The sequence below is a fragment of the Diadema setosum genome, chromosome 17, assembly GCF_964275005.1.
Source record: "Diadema setosum chromosome 17, eeDiaSeto1, whole genome shotgun sequence".
In the NCBI taxonomy this organism is placed as follows: domain Eukaryota; kingdom Metazoa; phylum Echinodermata; class Echinoidea; order Diadematoida; family Diadematidae; genus Diadema; species Diadema setosum.
In genome coordinates this window covers 36,884,385-36,911,972 of record NC_092701.1, presented here as the reverse complement: position 1 = coordinate 36,911,972, position 27,588 = coordinate 36,884,385, and the positions used below count along the sequence as shown (strand labels likewise).

Sequence of the window (27,588 nt, the reverse complement as noted above, 5' to 3'; positions counted from 1 at the left end):
ATATGAAACTGTTTCTCTAACCATACTTGTGCACATTGTCGTAGATATCCCCTCTTTAAACCCAAACTGTAGATCACTTGTGCATAAATGATCTAGTTCTCTATTCATAATAACTAATTCTAAGATTTTTCCAATTATACTACTCAAAGTTATTGCACGAAAATTACATGAGTTTCCAAGATTTGCCCATCTTCCCTTTGGAATAGGGACCATTGTGTTTCTAAGCATATTTTCAGGTGTATACCCATGTCTAATCATTGCGGTAAACAACAAAGCAACATATCCACTTACAGCATTGTTACCATAAATAAAATGATCTGACATTACTCCAGTAATATCGTCTTTCTTAGACTTATTCAGCTTTTTTATAGCATTGAACACTTCAGTTGCTGATATACCATGATCACCATGAGTACATGAGTCACGCCTGCATTTTTCATTCAGTAGACTATCAATGTTGTTTTTGAGAATAGCCATTTCTCTTTCATCAAAGGAAACACTGTTATACAGATTCTCAAATTTGTGTGCAAACATTTCAGCAATATCCTCTTTTCCCTGCTTTCCATCAACTACATTTGGATATCTTTTCACATTTTTAACACTGTTACATTTTTTTTACCTCTTTCCACAAATTTTTTGAATTACCAGATGCAATAGCCGCAGCAATTTTATCACTTTTTATTGATTCAGCCTCTTTCAGTATTCTTTTTAGAGCTTTATGATATTCAGCCCTTGATTTCTTTCTAATCTCAAACAACTGACCCTCTTGTGGACGTCCATTCTCAACCCACATCTTATGCCAAAACAATGCATTTTTAAAAAACGGATCAACATATTCATTCCAGCCAGGTATCACTTTACTCTTGACTTCTGAAATATCTTTATCAAATATTACATTAGCTGCTGTCAAACATGCACTAATTATATTCTCATGAAAATTATCTATATCACAGTAATGATCATTACAATTCGTCCCACTGCAATGAATAGCACATAAGGGGACATCAATCTTCTCTAACAAGCCTCTTAGTATTGATTCATACCTATTGATGTCTTCCTTTTTGGCATATTTCCATTTACACACAACCTCCTTTTCTCCTAGGGGACCTGGACTAGATTGATTCTCAGCAGCCTCAGAGACGTTCAGATCTAGTAAACATCTCACAGCCACATGATCAGAAAAATTATGTACTGTGTCAATACATTCGTATTCTTGAACAGACTCTGCTAGATTTTCAGTTGTAACGAAATGATCAATCAATGATGTAGCATTAGTCCCTTTACTTCTGTAGGTGTAATCAAACATACAACACTCATCTTGTGTGCAAACTTTAAAATTATCATTGAAAAATGTTAAAAATAATCTAGTTTGATAAGTATCTCTGGAGATATCAGTGTTAAAATCACCACCAATACAGACATAGTCAACATTGGTTCCTTCCAAACAAATCTCAATATCATTTAAAATTTCCTGGTACTGCCGTAAGTTACCATACTGTGACCTATCATCACACGGCATGTATACATTGAATAATAACATTCTCTTCATATCTTCAAAGGTTATAATAACTGCAGCCATTCTCTTACTAATTGAATCCAATCTTACAGGTTCCACTTTCAACTTATTACTTTGTTTCCAGATTATAGCTGTTCCTCCATGAGGTCTTCCCGACAACAAAATTTCTTCATTCATTGCACTAACCCCATGTTTCCCTACACCATTTTCATCGTCTATTTTATCAAACCAGGGAAACTGTGATTCATACAAACCATGTTCCTGTAATATAAGAAAATCACCATGCTTAAAAATCTCCTTTAAAAAAGGAAGTTTGGAGTCATTTGCACATTGGCAATTATAGGTGATAAGTGACAGTTTGTGATTCACTTCCATTTTCGAGTGAGCAAAGTTGAAGAGGAATGCAAAGCTTTGCTTTGATATAAATTGTACGACAAATCTGTTTTTAGTGTTTCTTTAGAATGACCGGTTGCTACATTACTGTAAAGGCATGACTTTTGCACATAAAACCGTGACAAAAACTCAAAATGTACACGCAAATCTAGTTGGGAACACCGCTTGATAGTCAATCACCATATAGAATGAAAGCTGTATGTGAGAGGAACAAAAGCGCGAGAAACGCTTTCATTGTACCGCCGCATAATGCGATTTATCGATCGGTTTGGGCAGCTTTGTGCGTTTGAGCAGAATATGCGAAGTTGGCACGCCGTCGATTGAGTCGGACATTCGAACGTGGCACATAAAGAGTTAATCAAGAGAATGAGCATCTGATTTTTGTCGGGGGGGGGGGGGGGGAGCGCAGTGAAACCTCCGTTGTGAAAAGACTGGCACTCAATGGAAATATGAACAGATTCCTAAATATTATAATTCAGAACAAATAATTCTCTCCTGTGCTATATCAAGCAGAACCAGGAGGTGTATGCTGTACTTGTTTGGTTGTGAATTGATAAAGAATTAGAAGCTCATCTGTTCTAATGCTTGAGGTATTTACAATCATTCCACCAGGCGCTGCAGAGTTGACAACTCAATGTCTCCGTGGAGGCACAACGTATGACGTCATCCTCACATTGAACACGACAGTTGGGGGCAGTGCTGCAGAGATTCTCCTTGATTCGGTAATCAACCAGAATACATTGCTTCATGGAGAGAAAAAAAGGGACAGTAAAGACATCTGTTACAGCAAGAATGTCATGGAAAATCTTTGGTTTGACTGAAGTAATGATTTCAAGTGTAAAATAGGGTGCCGATAAGACAGGTTCGACTGTACACTCAACTTTTTGATAACTCTATCAGTGATATTTCTTACTGTTGGCTTTCACAAGTTCTGGGGGCATTTCATGATATATGTCTGACAAAGTTGACGGACAAATTTGCTCTCAGTCAATCAGATGCAAGATTTTCAGTAGCTTGTAACAGTTTGACAGAAAAATATCCGACCAAAGCGCTTCATGAAATGCCCCCAGGGGTCTCCACTAACTCTCTCATGAAGACACAACTTTTAATGCGATGCTAATGTGATGCATACTACTTTGTGTCTCAGGTTGTACTTCTCCCTGTGCTGGAAGACTTGGAGATCTACCGGTCAAACAGCACCAGTGATGAGATGCGGTCCTTGGCTGAGGACTGCTGGCTGACCTCTGTACCTGCAGGACCGCGGTCCAGGTCAAACTGTTCAGAAGTGGAGTTTGCTATCGTGGCTGAGGTTTTTAATGGGGCAGTGGGTAAGTCTGTGGTCCTTTCAATGAAGTCAATTTGATCCTGAAGAGAAGAGGATGGTTACTTGGAGAACAGGGTCTTATTATGAATTATATTTTGAGGATACCTTCTTCCTTTCATCTTTATTACCTCTGCCAAGGAGGGAGGTTAAGTGGTCATTGTTGTTGGTTTGTCTATTTGCAAAATACCTCAAAAAGCTTGGGACGGATTTGGATGAAATTTGCAGGAAAAGTTGATAATGACACGAGGAACAGATGATTAAATTTTGGTAGTGACGCTGAAATTTTTATGGATTTTTAAAGGATTTTTCATCTCTTGGCATATAAGGTCAATAAAATTTGGAGTTGAGCTGCACGTAATGGATGTTTACATACACGCACATATCGGGCAAGATGCCACGCAGCTGGAAGCTCATGACCCCAACAAAAGGCTTCTGTACTTGGAAACTGCTTGCGTGTGTATGGGTGAAAGTGAGTTAATGGCTTGGCGGAGGTCTACACTCTCCGAGTATTTTTTTAGTTTCCTATTTGTACACTGCTGCTTGCGTAGAAAAACTGTCAGTTGAGCCACCAGTGAAATAATCAACTTAAACAACTCTTAGTTGATTTGGAGGAGGATGGGATGGGGTGGGGAGAGGAAAGGGCTTGAGTCTTTATGAATGCACTCTGGTATTAGATATGAAAAGATCCAAAACCCCTGGCCCACTGGAAGAAATGCCTTTTCATGCTTTTGTTAACTGTACATTGAAAAAAAATGTGTAATACACAAACTTACCTGAGTTTTCGGACTAATTTAACTTCAATATTTGGAATGCGATCCTTCAAGAAATACCAAAAAAAAAAAAATCAATCTTCCATTCAGATTATTATCATTCTACAAATTTAAATGCATTGAATTACCTGAGTGTGTATGAGGACCTTGTAGAGAAGACATACACTTGTAAACTCAGACACATATTAGGCATTGTGATCTGATGAACATATTGTGGTATGTGGAAATCTTGTTTCCAGAGCCAAGACTGATTGCAAGTCTGATTTGGATGACAACAGTAGAATTATCAATGATTTCCATTTATATTTTGAGAGTATTCTCTTACTGTTAGTATACATGTATCTTTAGTCTTTTGACAGCATCTACTTTGAATTATAATATCCCCGTTCTGTGTATGCTCATCAAATCTCTTTAGCCTGTGACTGCAGCCCACTAGGAAGTGAGTCTACTCAGGTGTGTGAGTCTTTTGGAGGTCAGTGCCCTTGTCTGCCAGGGGTCATCTCCAGGTCATGTGATATCTGTGCTCCTTTCACCTATGGTATTGATTCTGGAACAGGATGCACTGGTGAGTGGTTCAAATGTCACAGATCATCTTCTATCACATGATGCAATACAAAGGGCAGGTCACAGCCTCATATTAGGTTAATGTCCAAGGTGTGGAGCCAGTTCAGGGGAGCATCATATGGTTTGCCAAGTTCTGTAAGCCCCCTGGAAACTTCCGAAGGTGGCAGTCCTTCATGATGTGACGCAGGGTTTTGTTCTTTACTAGTACAATCATGTAGATGCAATGTCACTGATAAATGATGTCAAGGGTCATAGTACGTAGTACATTTGCCACCTCTTTATCAGGCTGATGCTTGTATGATACATGTGCCTAAATTGAGGATTGTCCCAATTATGTGTAAGATAGATCCTTGTACAGTACAGATTTCAACATGTTGGTCTTTACATCACATTGTAATTGAATATCAATAACAAGCTTAGACTGTCTGTATACCTGAAAGCAGTCATGAACAATTTCTAAAATCGCTTTTGATGGCAGATATTCTCCTGATATGCAAAAATGTAATTCACAACATGTTTCATCAAAGAGCAATGCTGGGATCAGCATGGCACGTGGACTACGCGATGCTATATCTACATTAAAAGTGCACCTGACCTAACTTTCCGGAGATTAGAGGACATTTGAAATGTAGATTACTAGAAGTTTGCATTTGTTGTTTCTTTCATCTCTTATTGTCAAAGACTGTGACTGTGACTTGCTGGGTTCTGTTGCTCAGTCATGTAACCAAACATCGGGTGTCTGTGACTGCAAGCAGAATGTTGTCGGTGATAAATGCAGTGCCTGTCAAACTGACCACTATGGACTAGCAACAGGTAAGACATTTTATTTTGTAGAATAGGCAGAGGAAATTCTGCAGTCTCAGTGGCTGAGAGCTGGGCATTGACTTTTACTGGACACATTTTCAATATCAAATAATCATTAGGATCATAGATGATAGCCACTGTAAACATGCTACTGCGCACTTGTATAGAGTTCACACAATTAGCAAGTGATTGCACATTTAGCAAATGATGGCAGGCTAGCATCCTGCAAATTTGCTGTGTATCACTAATTACAGGATGCATGATTAAAAAGATTACCGGTAGTCTTTGGTAAAAATTTGTCCATCGTTCTATGAAACAAATAATGTACATCTTTGTGTGTTAGTAGGAATAGTGTACATATAGTAGCTGTCATGGAATATAGTCTAAACCCACTCAGCTTCACCTCATGGGTTCAACAATTCCATAGTTACTGTATGCACACAACTGAGACCCATGCTTTAATATTTCCTGTTATATAGTACACTCTTGTCACACAAAGTAAGGGGAAAAGAAACTCTATGGAATAATCCCACCTGTACCACAGTTTTATGAAGCCACTTAAATAGAATCAACAGCTCTGATCAGTGATGTAGATGGTGCCACATATAGATTGATGACAAATGATAATAATAACATAGTACAACATAACTAAATGAGGCAATTTTTGTCATCACTTCACAACTCTCTTGCTAGCATTTAGGAAAAGAAAATCAAAACAAGAAAAATGCGTGTAGTCATAGATTCATCAAATAATTGCTTAATATCCGTAGAACTTGACATCTCTTTTAAAGTGTCAACCCATCATAATTTAACTCAATTGTCATGTGCTGCTGCTCGTGTATAAATATGAATCAAAGCTCCTTTAAGGACAGCATCTCTCAATGAATACCATTCGTCATTCTCCATCAGGTGAGGGTTGTGTTCCCTGTGACTGTGCTCCTGAATTCTCTTTGGGTTCTTCCTGCACGGATGAGGGACAGTGCACCTGTAAGCTTGGAGTTCGTGGACTCAACTGCACACAGTGCAGTCTTGGGTAAGTCATCTTATTTCAATTTAACCCATTCCTTCTGCAATTCTCTGAGAGGGTAGGCATATATGATATTAACAATTTAAAATGTGCTGACTGGGAAGGGTGAAATATGTGACCCTCATAAAACCAACAAAAAGTCACCAGACATGGATTTTCAGTTAAGGGCAGATTCTGAAAGAATGGACTCTCTAAGCCAATGATGTATAACTCAATTCAAATGGACTCTCCTAAACCTAGTATCTAAATACTGGAAAGAAAGCACACACCCTGGAAAAGTTTGACTTGAGAAAAGATGCTCTGAAGTACAGGGTCTATTCAAGCACCCAATCTTTACCAAGCTGTGCTAGCTGTGCGATAAAAGGGACAAAACACAGGATGTAAACCACTGGAGCAACAACAATGAAGGGATTATCTGATTAAGCTGAAATTGAGCATGTTCTATTAACACATTCTGTCCGTGATTGATGCCAACTTTCAAAGCAATAGCGAGAAGCGTTATCCTTTCAAAAGTTATTTGACTTGAAAGTGAAGAGTGTGAAAAGGATTTCAAGAAATGAAAAGGGAACTCTAAGACATACCTGATCATTCCACTCTCCCCCAAAAAAGGGTTGTAGAAAAACTACAGAAAACACACTTTCCCATTCATGATATGACCCAAAACTAAAGGATAATGTAGAAGTTTTAGAAAATACATGTATGAAAAACTCGAGATTGACTCTGTTGACCCATTTCACCTTCTTGGAGTCCTGGAATAAAATCAAAGGGTGCGTCTTTTTGTTGGTTTTGTGATGCATGGTCACATTATTATACAGAACAATGAAAACAAAAGGGGTAGGCTTGGTGTAATCAGCAAGGAGCCAATCAGATATCAGAGGGGAATCAATGCAGTTGAGTAAGCAAACACAATAGAATGGTAAAGAAAGGCCTGTGATATCACTAAGCCAATGGGTGGATAAACCTTTATTGATAGAGTTGAAAGAGAAGACAACATTGACCAAGATTAGGAACAACAAAGGGGATTTCCCCTTCGATGAAAGGGGATGAAAGGGGATGGAAAGAAATAGTGAAAGAATGACAACAGCATTAATGGGATGAAGAGGGAGGTTTCAACAGGATACATGGAAAAGTCCACAGGCTGGTGTACAGTAGTGTGACAGAAAAGAACAGTGACATGTAAATTCTATGAGATGTATAAATGAAAAAAAAAAAGAAAAAAGATGGATATCGCTCATTAGAGTAAACAGTTCCTAGAATGAAGTGTGTTTATACTAGTGTTGTTATAGTTGAAATATGCCTGTGAAATGCATTACAGTGTAACCAGAAATTGTCGCATGCATGAAACTTTTGTGAATTATGCATGGAGCCAAGATTTAGGAAAGTAAAATGCATGCGAAAGGTTTTGTCTACACAATGCATTGAATGCTTGTAGCAATTCATGAAAGTTTCATGCTGTGAATGTTTCTGGTTTTACAGATAATCTCAGTCTGCAAATATGGTTTTGAGAAGGATTAAGGAGAAAATATATGACATGATACCAAAATATGCTAGATTATAATTCATGTTTAAAATCATGTTACTTGTTTTTCACTTACATGTATTACCTTTTTATACCCCCGCCAAACGAAGTTTGAAGGGGGTATATAGGAATCAGCGGACGGTCGGGCGGTCGGGCGGTGGGTCGGTCGGTCGGTCGGTCGGTCGGGCGGTCGGTCGGGCGGTTGGTCCGTTGCAAATCTTGCGTCGCGAACTACTTCCGCAGTTTTCAACCGATTCCCATAAAACTTGGCACAGATGTGTGCCTTGGGTTGTAGATGTGCAAGACGTATTTTTTGACAGTACCCAAAAGTACGTTGCCATGGTAACGGCATATTATGGGCAAAAATGGGTACAAATCTTGGGTCGCGAACTCCTCCCACAGTTTTTGATCAATTTTTATGAAATTAGGTACAGATGTTCATCTGAATATGTTAATGTGCAAGACACATATTTCCGCAGTGGCAAAAAGTGCGTTGCCATGGTAACGGCATGTTATTGGTAAAGTATAGGGCAAAATACTTCATGGCAAAACTGCTTCATCAGTGTTCTTCCAATTCTCATGGAATTCATATTGAATGTTTGTCTTAGGATATAGGTCAGCATGACACATTTCTTGACAGTGACAAAAAGTATGTTGCCATGGTAACAGCTCACATATTATGAGCCAAAATGATGGAAAATTTTGTGTTGCAAACTACTTCCTCAGTTTTTGCCCAATTTCCATGAAACTTGGTACAGATGTGTGCCTTTGGTTGTAGATGTGCAAGTCGCATTTTTTGACAGTACCCGAAAGTACGTTGCCATGGTAACGGCATATTAATGGCAGAAGATCAAGGAAAGATCTTGCGGATTTAACTACTTCCTCAGTTTTTTGACCAAAGCTTATGAAATGTGGCACACACCTTTATCTTGGTGGGAAGATGTGGAAGACATATTTTTCGGACGTGTCGGAAGCTGCGTTGCCATGGTAACGGCATATAAATGGCAGAAGATCAAGGAAAGATCTTGCGGATTAAACTACTTCCTCTGTATTCGACTGAAGCTCATGAAATGTGGCACACACATTGGTCTTGGTGGGAAGATGTGCAAGACATATTTTTTGGACATGTCGGAAGCTGCGTTGCCATGGTAACGGCATATTAATGGTGGAAGATCAAGGAAAGATCTTGTGGATTGAACTACTTCCTCAGTTTTTGACAAAAGCTTATGAAATGTGGCACACACAATAGTCTTGGTGGGAAGATGTGCAAGACATATTTTTCGGACGTGTTGGAAGGTGCGTTGCCATGGTAACGGCATTTAAATGGCAGGAGATCAAGGAAAGATCATTCCTTGGGTAAGACTGTCGTCACGGGGCGGGGGTATTAATCACCTTAAGTGATATTTCTAGTTTTTTTTTTATAGCTTACTTGTAGCTGCCTAAAATCTACAAGACACCTCTTACCTTCTATGAATTTGAATGTCGTGTAAAAATCTTTCTTAGAAGGCACAAAGTCCTTACCCCATAAAAGTCACATTATGATTTGAGTGAAAACAAGTATGTGACCTGATACGTTCTAAAGCATTGAGTAATCATTCTAGTGTTGAGTTTAGAACTCATATTAATCTGATTGTGCGTCAGGATTTTTATTTATTTATTTTTTTTTAAGTGGCTCCCTGGGAAACGATTAGTATGTCCATTTTGGCAGAAATCACTATCAGCGGAAGAGAAGATTTTGGCATAATATTATGTGATGAATGACATGTGTTTATGGAAGCACCTCTAATGTTAGAAACTAACGTCAAGTGAAATGTAAATGATATGCATTTTTGTTGATCTCTTTCCAAGCATCAGTGATGTTTCAAAATGTATGAAGAGTTAACATGTGCTTTCTGGTGTGCATAGCAATTATCTGAAGAAAGTTAAAAAACGATAGGGAGAAGCTAACTCGTCTCTATTATTTTCTTGAATGTTTCAGATTCTTCAACCTCACCAGCGATGGCTGTGTGGAGTGTGATTGTAATACCAGAGGGAGTGTGGACAGAGGCTGTGACAGCCAGGGCCAGTGCATCTGTCTACCTTCCACCACTGGAACAAACTGTGATGAGTGTCGTGAAGGTATGGAACACAGCCTATAGTTTACTATCAGAAACAACTGGTCACAAATATCACTTGTTTTCGTACATTACTGTAGGTGTTGTGATAATAGTAATGACAATTATAGTGATAACTATGATAGTGATGTTGAATTGGAATATCATTATTATCATCATTTGTCATCAACAAAACTGTCATCACATTGATTGTAGCAATCAAAGTTTTGATATACTGCTGAACAAATAACCTGACATATGATTTTTGTTCTGAACTTATTATAAGCTCTCAAATATTGGGTGAATATTTCTTTCACTTCATGGTGTAAAATTAGATAGAAACTGAGATTTAGTCTCAAATTCTTAACTAATCAAACTCATAAAATAACATGAACTGTAACAGTTGCTCTTTCTTTTTCTTTTTGCATTCCCAAACCATTTCAGTACTTTGTATTTTCCCCTATTTCGCCTCATTAGCCTCAATCTATGAGCTCAGCTGCAACATAAGAATTGACTTCTATAAACTGAGAATGACTCACGAAATATTCGCTTTTATCTGCTGCCAGGTTCATACGGGTTTGGTCCGTACAGCGAGCGTGGCTGTATTGAGTGTCTGTGCTCCTCGCACACCACAAATTGCAGCTCGGCAGATGGTTGGTATATCTCCCTGGTGGAGAGTCACTACTCACTGCTCAACCTAGAGGGCGCTGTTTCTGAGAGATGGACAGGGATGACAGGGACTGGAGCTGTGGTGGATCTTGCCAGTGAACCTATTCTGGAGATCAGTGATCCACGGTAAACACTGTGATGACTATTGTGATCTTAATGTGTAAAAGAAAGCAAATAAAAGGACACATGATAGAGTGGCACTTGGCTTCCTTCTGGGTTACTGTGGTTAGTACATTATAGAATGCATTGATATTTGTGACCCGCTACAACAAAAGGATCCTAAAGTCGCTGACGGGCGAGCCAAACATGGCCCAGAAAAATGCTATTTTCAGGCCTTTCCTTTGATCATTTAGCTTCGAAATTCGGCAGATGATAGAAGATACATTAGACTACAAAATTGTGTAAAAACAGAAATCGTTTTGACAGATTTTGGTAATCTGACTTCAAATTCGATTTTCTCGGCTCACCCGTCAGCGACTTTAGGATCCTTTTGTTGTAACGGGTCACATTTTCTTTTTTTGATGAGGCTTATAATGTGTCAGATAAAGATGATTATATGTAACTATATGGACATGATGATAATGACTGAAAATAATGTTGCCAAAGTAGAAGTGTTTTCATTTGTTGTGTTTGTAGTAGACAAGCAGCATAAAAGATGGTATGTGAAGTAGATGATTATGACAGATACAAAATGATTATTAAAGGGATGGTACAGTATTGGTGGAGATGAGAATTGGGCTTCTAACTTTTTGCTCGTTTTGTATTTATTGTTATGTTCGCGTTTCTTGTTTCATACGTGTGGTTCTACTCCGAAGAGTGCATGTCGAAAACGTTCAGTAGTATGTATTTGTTTAATGCAATTCTGACTTTTTGCGAGATACCTAGAAAACACTTATGAAATAGTACAGAGGATACCATTTTAAGAGGAATTCAAAGTTTATTTGATGAAAATCGGGTTTGGAATGACTGAAACATCCAAAACCAAAGTAAAACAAATCAATCATAATAAAGTGTGGGTCCCGCACTTATCAGAATCGCTCTGTTTTTGATATCTCGGCCATTTCTAAACCAATTTTCATCAAATAAACGTTGAATTCCTCATGAAATTAAATGTTCTTTCATATTTCATAAGAGCTTTCTCATTATCTCACCAAAAAATGTTAGAAACCTGAAATTAGGTCTCAACCAAAACTATACAATCCTTTAAACTAATTCAAAAAGGTTGACATCCTGCATTACTCCTTTGTACTTTGACTGAAATATTAAACAGCTTTTCATGTGGCAGATTAGTGGCAACTTACAAATGCCATGACAGATGTAGTGATCATGAGGCTATAACTTTACCTTAGGTCAATATTCTCAGAAATTTGTGTTGTACCATCGAAGCAAAGTGCAAAGTGTAAATTTTAGGCAAGAAGGAGGTGTTGTGAAAATAAAAATTTAAAAAGAAATGTATCTGAAATGTCACTTAAAATCGTGATTCCCTCATGTATGTGGTTAGGTTTCCAGCTAGCTATGACACCCAAGTCCAATGCATTTTCTTTTTATTTGATCGCAAAATATTTATCTTTATCCATATCCCTGTAAATGTATCCCTATTTGTAACTCTTTCACTCTAAAGAACCTTGAATACAATGACAGTGTTATGGATGGTTGAAAGTGTAGTAGTCTTATCTTCGAGTGTTACAATTTTATCTTTCCTTTCAGGTTTGTACTAGAGTTCATGGATCCAGGCAACTCTTCCAACCTTTTTTTCGTCGCACCACCACCATACCTGGGTGACCACCGCACTGCATATGGTCAAATGTTTGAGTTCACCCTGAGTCAGACAACCAGCGATAATCTGACTGTGTCCCCAGAGGGGGACGTCTTCATATTTGGAGGTCAGGATGATACCCAGCTGGTTGCAAGCCTGCCTTTACCACCTTTTTCCCCAGTTGACAATGCAACAACTTATCAGGTGAGGCAATGAAACATGAAGCAGAGCTTAATTATATACAAATTACACAAATTGTAATGCCTTTTCTTTTTTTTAGATGACCACAAAAGGAGAAATCACATCCTGTGTGAAAATTGTTGCAGAATTTTCACATGATTTTTTTTGTGTAGATGACAGTTTCAAGGGGAGTATTAGCTGCTGATAAAATGATTAACCCAAATGAAGTCCCCAATTTTCTTTTTAATTTGTGTGCTAAAGGAAGAGTTGTGAAGTGGTGAATTTTTAAGGGGGGCAGTTATACTTCCTATAAAAATTATTAACTTAAATGAAGTTCTGCGAATTTCTTTTTTTTTTAATTGGATAAGGTAATGGGAGAGCTGTGAGAGGATGACTCATGTCACTTTGAATTATTATGACCAACATTTTTTTTTTTTTTTTTTTGCAGAAATACTCCTTTATCAGTTAGCCCACCTACTGATTATATCATATGTGCTTAGTGTTGTCAATTCTTTTTTTCATTGATATATTGTTCTTACAGATTAAACTTCATGAGAATTATTGGAACCTTGGCAGTGTGTCAGGACCTAGGCCCACTATGGCGCAGGTGGTGCACATCTTAGCAGACATAGCTGAGATTCGAATCAGGGCCAAGTATTCCACGGTAAGACAACCATCCAGTTAAAAAAAAAATACATTGTCACATTGGCAGAGCTACCATAATTCTGGTGTTGATGATATTTAGTCTGATTTTATTTCAAGAAAAACAAAAACTGAGTAAATATATTCTCCCTGAAAGTCATGTTAGCATGCTGAATATGTGTTTTATTTCAATCCATTAACAACTGTTCATTTTTCAGTTCATTAACCTGAATATGATTTTTATTGTAGTATGATTTCTGATATGCATTCATTGGCAGTCCAGAATTGATAGCAGGGATCCACATTTCTTTAGCCTCCTTCATCAAAAGAAATATGTGTGAGTATAATTGATGTGACCCTTTAAAATGTCACACTGATAAAGTCGTAGCAAGAAAAGGTGTGTAGACTGCAAGGAGGCTATTATCTGGCTTAAAAATAAATCTGATGTGGTGATGAAGGAGTCGTGAGTTTGATATTTTACTTCCTTTCTTCAACATTTTAAAGCAGCAAAAATAAAAAAAATTAGAGAAATATATTCTACTTTTTTTTTTGGTGAAAACTTTCACTTATTGTTTTGGATTGACACATTTTGTTTCTAATTGCTTTGAAGTGACACATTTTGTTTAAAGGGATATTCTCGTACATGCTTGTGTGCGTGTATACATGTACATCAAGGCTGATTTTCTTAAACCAGTGTTTACATGATTTCCTGCTTGTGACTTTGTTGGGGGAAAAAGTTAACTAAAAGGTGGCTTCAAAACTTTCTTTCTCATATGATTGTTCAAAATCACTTGCCGAGTAGAATTTTTACTTGCCCTGGGCGATCTGAAGTTTGGTAAGCTTGGTAAGCTTTGCCACACGTTTTAGTCACAGTATAGATACTTTGATACTTGAATTTCATGTTCAGGGTTTTTGAAGTCTTCTATTGTTGTGTGTGATCCAAAAATGCCAATTATCTATGATATCCTGTCTCTCAAGCGACACAAAGGACTCAAAGGGAAAATATTGCCCTTTCTAGTGACATACAGCTACTTGTGCTGGATTATTTTTATATTTGTTTTTTTGGTCATGATTATTGCTTGCAGAATGGAAGGCTTCCATGGAAATAGTCTCGTAATAATATAGAGTAGGAGCTTTTTATAACCTGATAGATCAGTATAAATCAATTTGATTAATGCGAAACACCTCAACAAGATGAAAGAAAACCACAAATAACTTACCCACATATTTTTAGGGAAATCTAGGAAGCCATACTTGGAATAGGTCACCTTGATGGAAATAATTTAGGTCATTTGGAATATTTTTAGCTCCTCAGATTGATATGGCTTCTACAAGTTAATACCATCGTGGAAAACATATCTTGAGAAGACATTGCTACTGTTGTCGTAAAGCCATAAAGTTTTAGGACATGAAATTTCTATCTTTCTTTCTTTCGCTCATTGCAATGACTGCCACCAATATGAAGTGAGCTAAAACATCCTATCTGTCATCTTTTGTTAGTTTTGCGACGGAAAGATGCACATTCATCAAACACATGTATTCACTAATTGCAGTTCAAATAATCTTACTTATTCTAGCATTTAGAATGTGTGGATTTAGAAGATTGAAAAAAAAATCCTGTGTCTGGACAGGCGAGTACTTTTTTAAATCGGTCTATAGAACTGGCCAGGCCACATGACACAAGTTATTAGAAATCAACAATAGAATTTATAACAGCAACATGAACCTGACTGGGTATGTGAATCATACATGCCACAATAGCCCTGTCTATTGTGTAGTCATTTTTGCCAAGTTCAGTAAATGTCTATGGTACAAAGATGCACAATTATTACACTCCATTCCTTCCCTCTGAACAATGCTTGCTCATTTGTTCTCATGTTATAGGTAAATATATTTCTCAGAAGGGCTCAAAATTCATCTTTCATCATTTAGAATTTGCTTGTAATATATAACAATGGTCTACTAACATACTTGTCTGGCTGCTACAATTTGCCAGGATAATGAATTGTATTGGTGTATTTTGAGATCAAAATGTATTTAATTTTGATTGCAGTACACAACTTTTGAAGAGAAGTGATGTAGCACACTTCCCATTCTGTAGTGGATAGTTAGAATGTTACATGATGATCTGTAGTGCCCTAGCAGCACAAGGACCCAACAGGCTGCATGCTATTCATTCTTGCGTAGAAGATAGATGGATACTGCTTTTGCCCAATTGGTAATTGGTTTATGCAGGGCTGCACGCTAACCCATATTTTTCTACTGGTCCGACCTGTTGTCAGACCAGTAGGTACCCAGTTTTTCCTTTTTTTTTTACTGGTCCATTTCTGAAAAAGGTACTAGTCCAGCAGTGACTTTTCCTGGTTTGGACCATCAGACCAGTGCACATTTATGTAGTCACCATGATCAGATATGCTGTAATATGGCAGTACTTCTGGCATATCTTTTTTTCTGGCTGGTACCTGATTTTTTTTCATTATCTAAGTGTAGACATGTAACCACAGCATATTTTCACTCTTTTTTTTAATGCATATACGTGTCCATATAGAGGAAAAATGGACTATTTCTGCAGGCGTACCAAAACTATGATATGTCTAACCTTTTATAGCAGTGCTCATCATTGTGTTCTGATTTTGCTTTATGATTCTCTATTTTGCTCACAGCTTCCTAGTCAGTCAGTATACTTCCATGATGCTGTTCTCTTTGAAGCCACCATGGTTGCCAATGCCTCATCCAATAACATCCGCGCTGACTTTGTTGAAAATTGTACATGCCCACCAGAATATACAGTGAGTCTGGGAATCATACCGAGTGTACCAATATCTTCTGAGTAAGGCTCAATGTTTTGCCTATGCAGAGACTCCAACTCTCCTGCCTTGAGGCCATTCTTGCAAAATCTTCTGTTCCCACTATTTGAGTTTGAATTTCTCCCACTTAAGATGTATTTTCTCCCCTTTTCAATTTAGGTTTCTCCTGCCTCAATTTTAGTTTTGTCATGTATATTAAAAAATAAGACTAAGATACATTGTGTAGCATCAGAGAGCTTCTACAACCCTGAAGCTTCCAAGGCTTGTAAGGTGGGCCTTGGACCCCAGTTGCAAGAAATGCTGAATTTATTGTACATAAGTTGGCGTGACCAGTCTTCAGTTTGCTTGGGGGTCCAAGCGGGAGAATCTTCTGGGTTCTTTTTTAGATGCTTGATGTTGGAGTCTCTGCTAACAGGCTTACTTGTAACTTTAACCTGTTTCCTTGAATTCATCTGTTGATGTGAATTCATGTGTAGACATTGAATACAACTGACCAGGTTTTCAATGGCAATCTATGTGACAAAAGTAGGCAATTTTAGCTTGAAAATTAGGAGGTACTTGTATCCACAAACAGGTGTGTGACTATAAACTGTACTTATTGTATTTTTGCAGTGTATTAAACTTGGTGATGTGATCAAATATTTTTAATGCCAGCTACAACTTTAATTGTTACTTAATGTTGCCATGTGGGAGAGCAGAATAAGTGGAAGAATTATGAACTCCCACATCATGATTGCATAATATAAGACAGAAATGTCTCAGCTGAAGTCTTTATCAAGTTGTTAGAGGAAATCATACTATTGTTGAATAATTGTATCTTGCCTTTGTTCTCATTAACTGTATATTAAATCTGTGGCATAATCAGCGCCTCGATGGTGAGGATGATGTGTTCAAATAGTCGGATAGGTTTGATATATTGCACAGTTGATATACATATGTATGAGAACAAACTCAGACATAATTACATTCTTTTTTTGGAATATGTTTTGTTCCCAGGGTCAGTTTTGTGAAAGCTGTGCCCCTGGATTTCGTCGTGCCATGACTGGAGGTGACTCCTTCACAGACTGTATTCCTTGTGACTGCAATGGTCACAGCGCCCTTCCGTGTGACCCTGAGACAGGGGTTTGCAATCAGTGTGGGGACAACACGGTAGGGGATTTCTGTCAGATGTGTCAAGATGGTTACTATGGCAATGCGACGGTTGGGACACCAGGTTAGACATTTTATATATCAAACTGTTCATCTATAACAATCCATGATCTGCTATGCAGACAACGTGTACAAGTACATACAAACATATTGCTATGATTCCCTGGCTCAAATTGCATCAGTCTAAACTGCATGAGGCTTGTACTCTGCATGCCAACTCTGGTGTTATCTGTTGAAGACTAGTCTTGAGTATACTCGGGCAGGCATCTATGGGTGATGCGTGTTGTATCAAAATCAGCCCGTCCTCAACAGGGGAACAGTGAAAAGAGACATTTTGTGTAGCTGTTACTTCTAAGTTGATAGATAGTTATTGTCCCACATGTCTTAATTGTGACACCTACTGCAGTCCTGAAGTGTCTTTGCCATTTATCCCCATTCCAGTCATTCACTTATTCTCCCAATTGCTTGGTTTTTTCATTAACAATTAGACAATGCAAAGCGTTAGTTTACCATGAAGACTATATTGATATGACAAGGGTTTTAATTAGTAAATGATGTAATTCCTACTAATTGTCATCCAGATTAGATACATCTATACTGATAGTTGTTAAAAGCCAAAGAAAGAATACAATCAGCTACAGGGTACAGTATTTGAAGTTATTATCCCAACCAAGCAAAAACACAATCCTGGTTCTTTGATGCGAGAGGGATGTACTTTGCATCCACTTCATATTTTTACCCACACATACACAGATGACTGCCAACCTTGCCAGTGCCCCGGTGTACCAGGCACCAACTCCTTCGCTGCTACCTGTGATGATAATGGAGTGTGCATTGACTGCAGGGAGGGGCATGGTGGAGAGAACTGCGAATTCTGTGTGGAAGGCTACTTTGGAGTACCAACAGATATTGATGTAAGGTTTCGGTCATTCAGGGTTGTGAAATGAGATTCCTTTCCATGTTCCAGCTGCGTATAATGAAGAAAGTAAAGTAAATAAAAGACAAACAAACCAACCCAAAACAAAACAAAAACAAAGAATGCTGCAGAAAACTTTCATCAGTTCAGGAGCTCATACAATTGGAGATTCAGGCTTCTACTAACCGTCAGTGGCCTGAAGAAGTCCACAGGAGTGGACAAAAGCAAGCCAGCAGATTACTAAAGTTTGGTAGAAGCCTGAATCTCCTATTGTGAAACAAAGGATCTTTTGATATCAGACAAGAGAAAAATGTGGTAGTGTATAGTTCGCATGCTTGTTCTAACAAACCAGTGATGTCTGTCACAATTGCTTTATGCAAATAAGATGAGGTTGTAAGTAAATTCCTTCCCATTTGTTTGTACAGTAAAGAAATGATTGCGACATTCTTTATATACAGTCAAACCTGTCTATAGCGGCCACCCAAGGGATACGGGAAAAGTGGCCGTTATAGACAGGTGGCCGCTATAGACAGGTAACATGTATCATCGTTGTATACATCATTCTGTATATACTTACATGTACATGTACATGTATGTGTGTACGTATGCACATGTGTGTATCATGCATAGAACAGTGCCGGTGCTTATGAAATTGTTGCACAGTACATGATGTAGCATGTGCAGTCACTAGTGCCTTATTGTGACTGAATAAGTGATGAATGCAACGGTGGCGATCACTGAACGTTGCCCAGGAATAACTGGCACGGCTAACAAGCAGAAAAACACGCTGAATTATCGGCTTGGCTACGGCTCCATCGGGTTTTTGGCCGCTATAGACAGGTTAAAATCTACCGCGGGAAACAAAATTTCTGGCCGCGTTAGACAGGTGGCCGCTATACACAGGGTCTTTAACATTGCTTTTCTCTCGGGGGGATTTTTCAGTGGCCGCTATAGACAGGTGGCCGCTATAGAGAGGTGGCCGCTAAGGCAGGTTTGACTGTATTGAAATATTGAAAAAGTGAAAATTGTGAATTTCTGGAACTTTTTCATAGTTCTTTCTCCTAAAATCCCAAACATTTCTCTTCTGATACAGAACAATGGAGGAGAGTGTCAGCCATGTTTCTGCAACCTGAGCCCTGACACATGTGACAGCACAACTGGCCAGTGTCTAAACTGTACTGGGAACACTTCAGGGCGGACATGTGATGTCTGCGACTTTGGCTACTGGGGTAGCATTGATAACTGCCAAGGTATGTTGTATCAGCTATGGTGGTCATTTGTCTACCAAGCAACCTTCCTATCTAGGATATATCAATGGGTACTCCGTATAGAACTGAATATCACTGCAGTTAGACACGTCAATATGATATTGCTGTAAAGAAAAAGGTTCCCCCCCCCCACACACACACATACACACATACTGACCAGTATAATTTTGCTTCAAAAATGATCATCTTGATATCTTTAAACTATGTCTTCATTGCAGAAAGATTAGATTGAAATGGTTAGATTCATTCCCTTTGAAAAAAAAAAGCCAATTTTAATCCTCTAAAAATGTGTTGCCTCTAATTTCCAATGTAGAGAGTCAGATATCATCTTAAAAGTAGGCAATTTCTCCTTGACGTTAACTAAAAGAATCCCATGTCATGGCTCTTACAATTGTAGTTGGCTTTCTGGTGCTAGGGGATAGTAGACAGGCATGATCAATCATTTAACCTGTTTTGTATGGGAACCTGGTGACCCATGTAATAAATTTATGGGCATTTCAGAATTCAGTATGGAATGGATCAATAAGATTTGATTGGATTGGCTTGACTCTTCCAGATTGCACGTGTAATCTGACTGGTGGTTATGGTAACTGCACCCAAGATGCTGGCATATGTTACTGCTACCCCAATGTCGTGGGGGCTCAGTGCACGGAGTGTGCCCCCGACTCCTGGGGCTTTGCCAGTGGATCAGGTTGCACAGACTGCAACTGTCACCCGGTTGGAACGCAAGACGGACAAACCCAGTGTGACCTGGTATAGTATAAACTCATGATCTAATTTCTGCTCGACTTTTTGACCCTTAATTGCTTTTCTTGATATTTATTCGGGAGTAGTATATTTTACCTAAGATGTTCCAGCTGATAAATGGGCACCTATGTCAATCAGTTGCAATGAAAGCAACTCAGTGCAAGAATTTGATCAATTTTAGTAAATACGCAGTACTCGCTGCATGCTTATAAGGATTATACACCAGCACTGGTTGTAGGGCGGAAGCTCCGTGGTCTAGTGGATAAGACACCTATCCGGAGATCTGGGGGGCATTTCATGAAGGAACTTGTCGGATAAAATGTCCGATAAGTCAGTTATATCCGACAAGTTCAGAGAAATCAGCCAATCAGACTAAAGAATTTCTCAAAACTTGTCGGATATAATTGACTTGTCAGATATTTTATCCGACAAGTTCCTTCATGAAATGCCCCCCAGGAGGTCATAGGTTCAAATCCTGCCCGAGTATATATGCCCGTGATTTCTATTATCCTAGCTATTTCTAAATCTCTGACTAATTCAGTGCATATTTATTTTTATACAGGGAAACTTGTCACTCAGTTGAAATAAAAACAACTTGACACAAGAATTTCATCAAGTCTTTTAATGGGTACTTGACAGTGCAGGGAAATAGGGGAACAAACATTTTAGATTACTTCATTCATCCATTTCACATGAAACTAAGCCTTCTGAATTATCACATGAAACTAAGCCTTCTGAATTATCACAATGGACTCCACAAATTCCACAATTGCCTTGATGATAAATGAAAGACATTAGGAACGAAACAGAGTATTTGAATCTTGGATAATGAATGCTGTAGAATGAAGTTGCAATTCAAATGTTCATAGTACAGCCTTAGATGTCTTGTCCATGTTATTGCAACATCCTTCATCCTGGTATTGCATTGTTTAAGCTTGTGATTATTTTTAAGCTGTTTGTCTGAAAATTCCTGCTGTACTTACATTTTTCTCACTGTATTCTAGTTAAAGGACATGCCTTTTTTCTTTTTTTTCTTTTTTTTTTGTGCCTTACAAAATAAGATGATGCAGTGAATGTCCCTGTTAGGAAATTTCTTCACACTCCTTGGAAATATGGATTATATGGTAACAAACATGCCCATTGAAACATAACCCTTCACTGCAGAAAGGGCATGCATCATTAAATGTAGAGCTTCATCTCCTCAAATTTTAAAGGTTAATGAAGCAAAAGTCCATGAAACAGACATCTTGACCGAAAGTTTTAAAGGCAGCATGAACTGAATCAGCAGAGTTCAATAAAAGGAGGGATGTTATGTTAAAAGAAAGAGATAAAAAGAAAAGATCAAAAGAATAAAATCCTCCCAAATACAGTATCTGATACAGATTTACAATGCCTCCATCCATGATTATTGTTGTTGCTGCTATTCGTTTGTTAAATGTAGCTTCTTTTTTATTTTTTTTATTTTTTTTTGCATAGGTGGCCTTGATATTTTTGGGGCTTTGTCATCAGTCAGTACTATCAAAGAATATGCCAGCCTATCACATTGACTGTATGGCAATGCACAAGCACTTTAACAAGGAGACATTTCATCTTAGATACTTGAAAATTTTGATCAAAACTTTTAACTCAGTTGTATTGAAAACTGGGCATATTGTTTATTCATGCGTGACTTCTGAGAAACTGTTCTTCATTTGTTAGCAAATGATAATGTCCACACAATCTCCTACTGCTGCACACAAACATACTAATACCCTCACACACATACAATACACCATACATTTATTCCATCCAGTCAATACAATCACATAAAAGTAGATGAGCACTTTTTTTTCTTCAAAATATGAGTGTACATGACAGACAATAACTGAGATATTTCATGTCCATCGTAACATAGAAATCAACTGAATAACTCAGGGAAATTGATGAATATGTGCTTCTCCAAGGCAATATATTGAATGAAATATGTTAATTCAAAAACATGGCAAAAAAACCCCAAAATCTTCCCCTCCAAAGACTCTATCTCTATAGTTGTATGTTTCCTACCTGTATTCCCTCTTCTGTCCAAATCCATATCCTATATGTCCCTCCTTCCTTTACCTCAATTCCCATAGATCCCTTCTCACATCAAAATCTGAAAAATAACTCAAGCAGAAAACAGAACCAAAAAAGAAAAAAACAATTTTGTCTGAATTCTGAGAAAAACAGTGAGAGATTTAAAAGACAAAAGATCAGTACCATCTCCTGATATTTAAACTGTGTTTACTTTCTAACAATATTTGTGGAAGGAATCAAATTGCATCTTGTAGCATTGCTATACTCCTGCTTTAAATACCCATTTCAATAGATGTGCAAGTAAATGTCCCCATGCATTAGCTAATTTCATTTCTTCCTTCACATTGTCCAGTGTGAATTTGCTTATTCTGTCAAAGATGGCAAAATGCTATAGTTGTAATGGTAATAATTGTAAATATTATCTATTTGAACATTATTGAAAAAAATTTGCAAACCTGATGAAACATAAAACACACTCACACGCATTCACTCAAAACATTTTTCTTCACTAATCTTTCCCATTAACATTTAAACAATGCAAACACTAGTAAGCTGATACCGCTGTACAGAGTAACAGAATAGTCACACATTTTTGACATACGTGCACACATACACACATGCACATGTGTACACACACACAGAGACTGTCACAGGTAACAAATGAAAGGAATACTGTAAAACGAGGAATGTTCGCGTGCATTTTAGTTTCGCAAATTTCGCGAGCGCCAAGATCCGTGAAATTAAAATGCATGCGAAAGTTCTTGTCTACACTATATGCATTGAACGCCAGTGGCAATTCGCAAAAATTTCATGCCATGAAAAAGGCTGTTGGTTCCAATTGGCGAAAATTTCTTGCCGTGAATATATGGTTTACAGTGTGATATTTGAAAAGAATGCATGTCAGCTCATTCTACAGAAGCTGCTACAAACGCAGTGGGAACACATGCCAGCCAAGTGTGATGTTAATTGTTTACAGGTCAAACAGCTTTGCTGCTCAGTGGGATTTGTGACTGTGTACTGTACATGCCGAATATTTCGCGAGGTTTGTATTTTCGCGAATTCCGAGAGTTGGGTGCTATTCGCGAAATTAAAGACACGCGAAAATATTGACTCTGATCCCGATGTGAATGTTACATACGCGTGTACATTTCTCCATTCAGTACAGGACTCCACGATTGTGAATTTAACCACTCGCAAAATCATCTGGAATTCCAGATTCGCGAAAATTTAGACTCACGAAATATATGGCTTATACAGTATTCCGTGGTGTAAAATTACTACTTTGGGAAGCTAAGAGTTAATTGTTTGAATCACATTTCATACACTCAGAGGACTGGACAGTGTTCATGCAAAGACAGAGTGATTGGACAGCAGTGTGACCAGTGCATCATGGGATACTATGCAGTTGACCAGGAATGCATCGGTAAGTGATTTTAACTCTTTGGAGTGAGAGTATCTCTCTAGTTATAATTGCTTTGCAGTTACCATGTGCTGTGTGTGAAAAGGGACCCAGAGTTACATGTACTGTCTACTGAGTGTAAATGAACTCTCAGTAAAGTAATCTGTAGATTAATTTGATAGATTGTACCTCCAGACTTGTGTATCTGACATGGCTGTCCCCAGTTCACTAATGCTACAAGGCAGTGTTCATGGAACCGGAGATGGCTTTAATGGGCTAAAGCTGATGCATGTCCTCAAATTAGAAGTAGTACCATATACTAGTACATTGTGCCGTGACATATTGTGCTTGGTCAGTTTTGGTCTTTCAATGTAACCTTCATATGGATTACTGAACCCTTTTTCTCATACCGTGTGCTATACAGTGAGTGCTAGATTGCTGTCTTAGTACAGTCAAGTGCACTGGAGGTAACCTTGGGTAGGATATTTTTAGTAATGGATGTTCCCCAATTTATTAAGATCAAAATTCTTTCTTTTGGACCAGTAGTCAGTTGAATTCATTTAAGCATTTCTGTCCACTCTTACATTTTGCAAATGCATACCAGGTAGTCTTTTTTTTTCACTGCGTTCCACCAGCATTTGATTTGTTGCAAAAGATTTTGAGCCATATTTTATTTTTATATGAATATCTCCCTAATGTTAATCCCCATTTAACCAACTCCAGATATATACACATAGGATGCAATGTTAATAATTATGCATACTTATCTGAAGGGTTAAAAAGATAATATAATTTCTTTAAGACCATAAAAGTGTTGTGAGTGGAGATCTTGGGGGAATTTTTTACTTTGATGAGCAGTTATTTGCATCAGATATTTCAGACCACACCCACAACAGTCAAGGAATGATAACTGAAGACATAGAAGCTCATGTGTAGACCTTGCACCACAAATCCCTAAAAAAAGGAACATTAGGCTGGCAAGTTGCCAAAATGATTGATGGATGAAAATAGACACAAAGGAACGCTACTTGTGATGAAAAGGGCATTCAAGAAACGGTATCGTGTTCTGAGTCAGTATTCATTGTATGTGGAACTGAAGGGGATTTGAAACTTCATGGCAACCAATATGTCACTTATCAAACTCTCGGTACACTCAGAGACACTGTCACCCAGATTTATGATCATGACAAAGTCTGGATGCTACTGCCTAGCTATCTTCAGAGCGTCTGTCTACAGGGTTTTCTTGCACACTTCCGAATATAGTAAATGTGGGAAAGTGAACAAACTAACTTGAAACAAACAGAAGCGGGTCTACAAATACTGCTAAAATACTTCTTATATTCCAAACTTTGAAACTGTGAAGTCTGGAAATGCCAGCCCAAAATCAGCCGTGTAAACCAATGTGATTTTCTATAGGTTTTGTTATTCAGAGCCACACATAGATGAGATTTGATGCTTATTTTCTCTACATGGCAAAAATCTAGTTTAAATATTTTTCTCAACAGTGATATACATGATGCCAAATTTTAATTTTGCTTTCTCCCAGCATGCAACTGTAACATGAACGGCACTACACTGAGTACATGCAGCAACGGCTCCTGTAGTTGTGACCAAGTCACAGGACAGTGTGATTGCAAATTGGCAACAATAGCTGGAAGAACATGTGACCAATGTGGGCGACTTGATCAAGGTAACTGGACTCAAAATCCAATCAGAATTTGCAGGACACTGTTTACTTCTGAAAAGGAGTATGTGAACTTAATACAGTTTGATGTTATTTTGTTGTTTCCCAGTAGTGCGTTAAAGTTAGCCATGCTTACATCCAAATGAATTGAAGGTTTCAAAACAAACACGGATCAGAACAACATGGCTCATCACTACCAGACATACATTTCTTACATCACTGCAGTACAAGAACTGTGAGCCATATTCAAAGTAGGCATAATAAGTCAAATGCATGCTTGAACAAGAGTTTAGTAGGTTTGTAGGCCATTATGATGGAAACCAGGGGCTGTGGGTATAATAGCCTACATGAGAAGGATTTATCTGGTAATTTGCTTGTCAGTTGTTTTACTGATGTCTCAATCAATTCATTATGTACAGTTGTAGATCCTTGTAGTGGTACTGACGTACTGAAATTCAGAATGGAATCATTTCAAAGTTACAAAATGTTGTTCAGAACCCAATAAGTACAGGTTTGTGCAATACTGAGATATAGTCTTTGGAAATGAATTAAAACGACAGCTGGAAGCAGATCTCTTGTGTTTGAAGTGTGACATTTTCATTCTTCAATGTCTTGACATAGTGATGTGTTTGGATTTGTATGCATTCTCAAAACAAGAAGAATTAGATGGTTACCAGTAATGCACATCCCATGTTTCTGATAACAAGTAGTATGATAAATGCCTATTTATTTTGTATCACTGGAAATAACATACTGTAGAAGGTTGATATTCAGTAAAAATTTATGTCTTGTTATTCTGCTTTTACAGATACTGTGCAAGTTGTGGAAGAAATATTTGTTGGTAAGTTTTGGGGACAAACTCATAGCTACATTTTGATTTTCAAATATGTTCATTTTGTTGTTTTTTTTGTGTGTGTTTTTGTCCAATATTTATGTTACACACACACACACACACACACACACACACACACACACACACACACACATGTTTTATTGCTCAAAAATTACATGCTCTGAAGAGAGCTTCTCTATGTCTCTTTTCAAAATATGCAATGATTTTAAAAGCAAATGAAATCTGTTTGTTATGTGAGAGTACATTTCAGTTTGAATTAAAGAGTAGAAGAATGAAGGTATATGCTCTGGAAATAAAACCACTTGTGTAAGATAAATGTCATTTCAAATGAATAATCCTGCAGGGTTCACAAAGTTTTTAATTTAATTATTTATTAATTTAAGTATTTAGGAGAAGTTTGCTGTTGGATAAATAGTGTAAAATTTGATCGCAAAATAGGCTAGATGCCATTTTTAGACATTTCAAAGTAAGTCCATCATCAGATAGAGCAAAATATGACCTTTCCTGTGACACCTCACTTGTGAAAAAGTAAGGAATATTCTTGAAGTTATGATTAAGAGTGTCCAACATTTTCTTAGTATTCTTTGTACATTTTTAGCAGAGCTGTAGTCACAAATATCTCAACTTAGCAAGAATGATGTTAACTCGTCTTGCGATCAAATGCTTTAAGTGTAAAACAATGAGGTATAGTTATTTATCTAAGCCATTCTGAGACACTTGTCTGTGCTCTATACCTGTGATCTCCATCCAGGGAGGTTTCCAAACTGTGAGCCGTGTCCAGAATGCTTCCAGAACTGGAGGAATGAGCTGGAGTTACTGGGAGAGCAGCTGGTTGGCGAGCGGGTGAAACTTCTCCGTAAGTATTCCAGACAGAACATGGGAACATTTGACAATAGCATTGGGGTTGCATTGATCATAAATGTGACTTCAAGACCATCTTCTATCTCTGTTCGTAAAAACTGTTCTTTAAAATCATAAAGTTGTTTTTGTGAATTGAGATCGTTGAGATATTTTTTACTTTGATGAGCAGCTATTTGCAAATAAAGACAGTTGAAAAATGTGGGCTCTTTCTTTACGACCGTGACATTTCCATCCTTGTTACAGAAATGTAGAGAACATTTAGTGTGCATTATGCTGTGTGCAAGATGATGCTTGATGCCCGATGTGACGTTTATCACAAGCTTCCCTCTCAGCATTACATGCTTCTTCCTAATCAAGCATATTAATGTTCTAAAGGAGGGCATGGTATCACATTATGGCACTGTCCTTGTTGCAGTTGTCAAAACCTTTCTAAAAGTTCTGTATCACTGGGTAAAAAATGACATTCCACTGCAAAAACGAGAATATTGGTGTAAGGGTGGAAGTCGTACCAAGTTAATGGAAATCGCATTCAACAGTGGATGACACCGAATAGTTTTTTTTTTTTTTCATCATATCTAGTAAGGAAAACCATTTT

At 37.8% G+C, this 27,588-nt stretch overlaps 1 protein-coding gene across 1 annotated transcript in view; it reads left to right on the top strand.

Moving 5' to 3' along the window:
- Positions 1-27,588, top strand: part of LOC140240664 (laminin subunit alpha-1-like) — a 54,213-nt gene that overhangs the window by 13,447 nt on the left and 13,178 nt on the right. The window contains exons 11-28 of the mRNA XM_072320418.1: positions 2,522-2,631; positions 3,057-3,237; positions 4,419-4,568; positions 5,249-5,380; positions 6,281-6,404; positions 9,896-10,035; positions 10,577-10,805; positions 12,387-12,639; positions 13,157-13,279; positions 15,921-16,046; positions 17,061-17,277; positions 17,967-18,127; positions 19,223-19,379; positions 19,954-20,150; positions 23,526-23,619; positions 25,142-25,285; positions 26,088-26,120; positions 26,884-26,988. Of these exons, the coding sequence (XP_072176519.1) occupies positions 2,522-2,631; positions 3,057-3,237; positions 4,419-4,568; positions 5,249-5,380; positions 6,281-6,404; positions 9,896-10,035; positions 10,577-10,805; positions 12,387-12,639; positions 13,157-13,279; positions 15,921-16,046; positions 17,061-17,277; positions 17,967-18,127; positions 19,223-19,379; positions 19,954-20,150; positions 23,526-23,619; positions 25,142-25,285; positions 26,088-26,120; positions 26,884-26,988 (2,676 nt within the window). The remainder of the gene's footprint in view (positions 1-2,521; positions 2,632-3,056; positions 3,238-4,418; positions 4,569-5,248; positions 5,381-6,280; positions 6,405-9,895; positions 10,036-10,576; positions 10,806-12,386; positions 12,640-13,156; positions 13,280-15,920; positions 16,047-17,060; positions 17,278-17,966; positions 18,128-19,222; positions 19,380-19,953; positions 20,151-23,525; positions 23,620-25,141; positions 25,286-26,087; positions 26,121-26,883; positions 26,989-27,588) is intronic.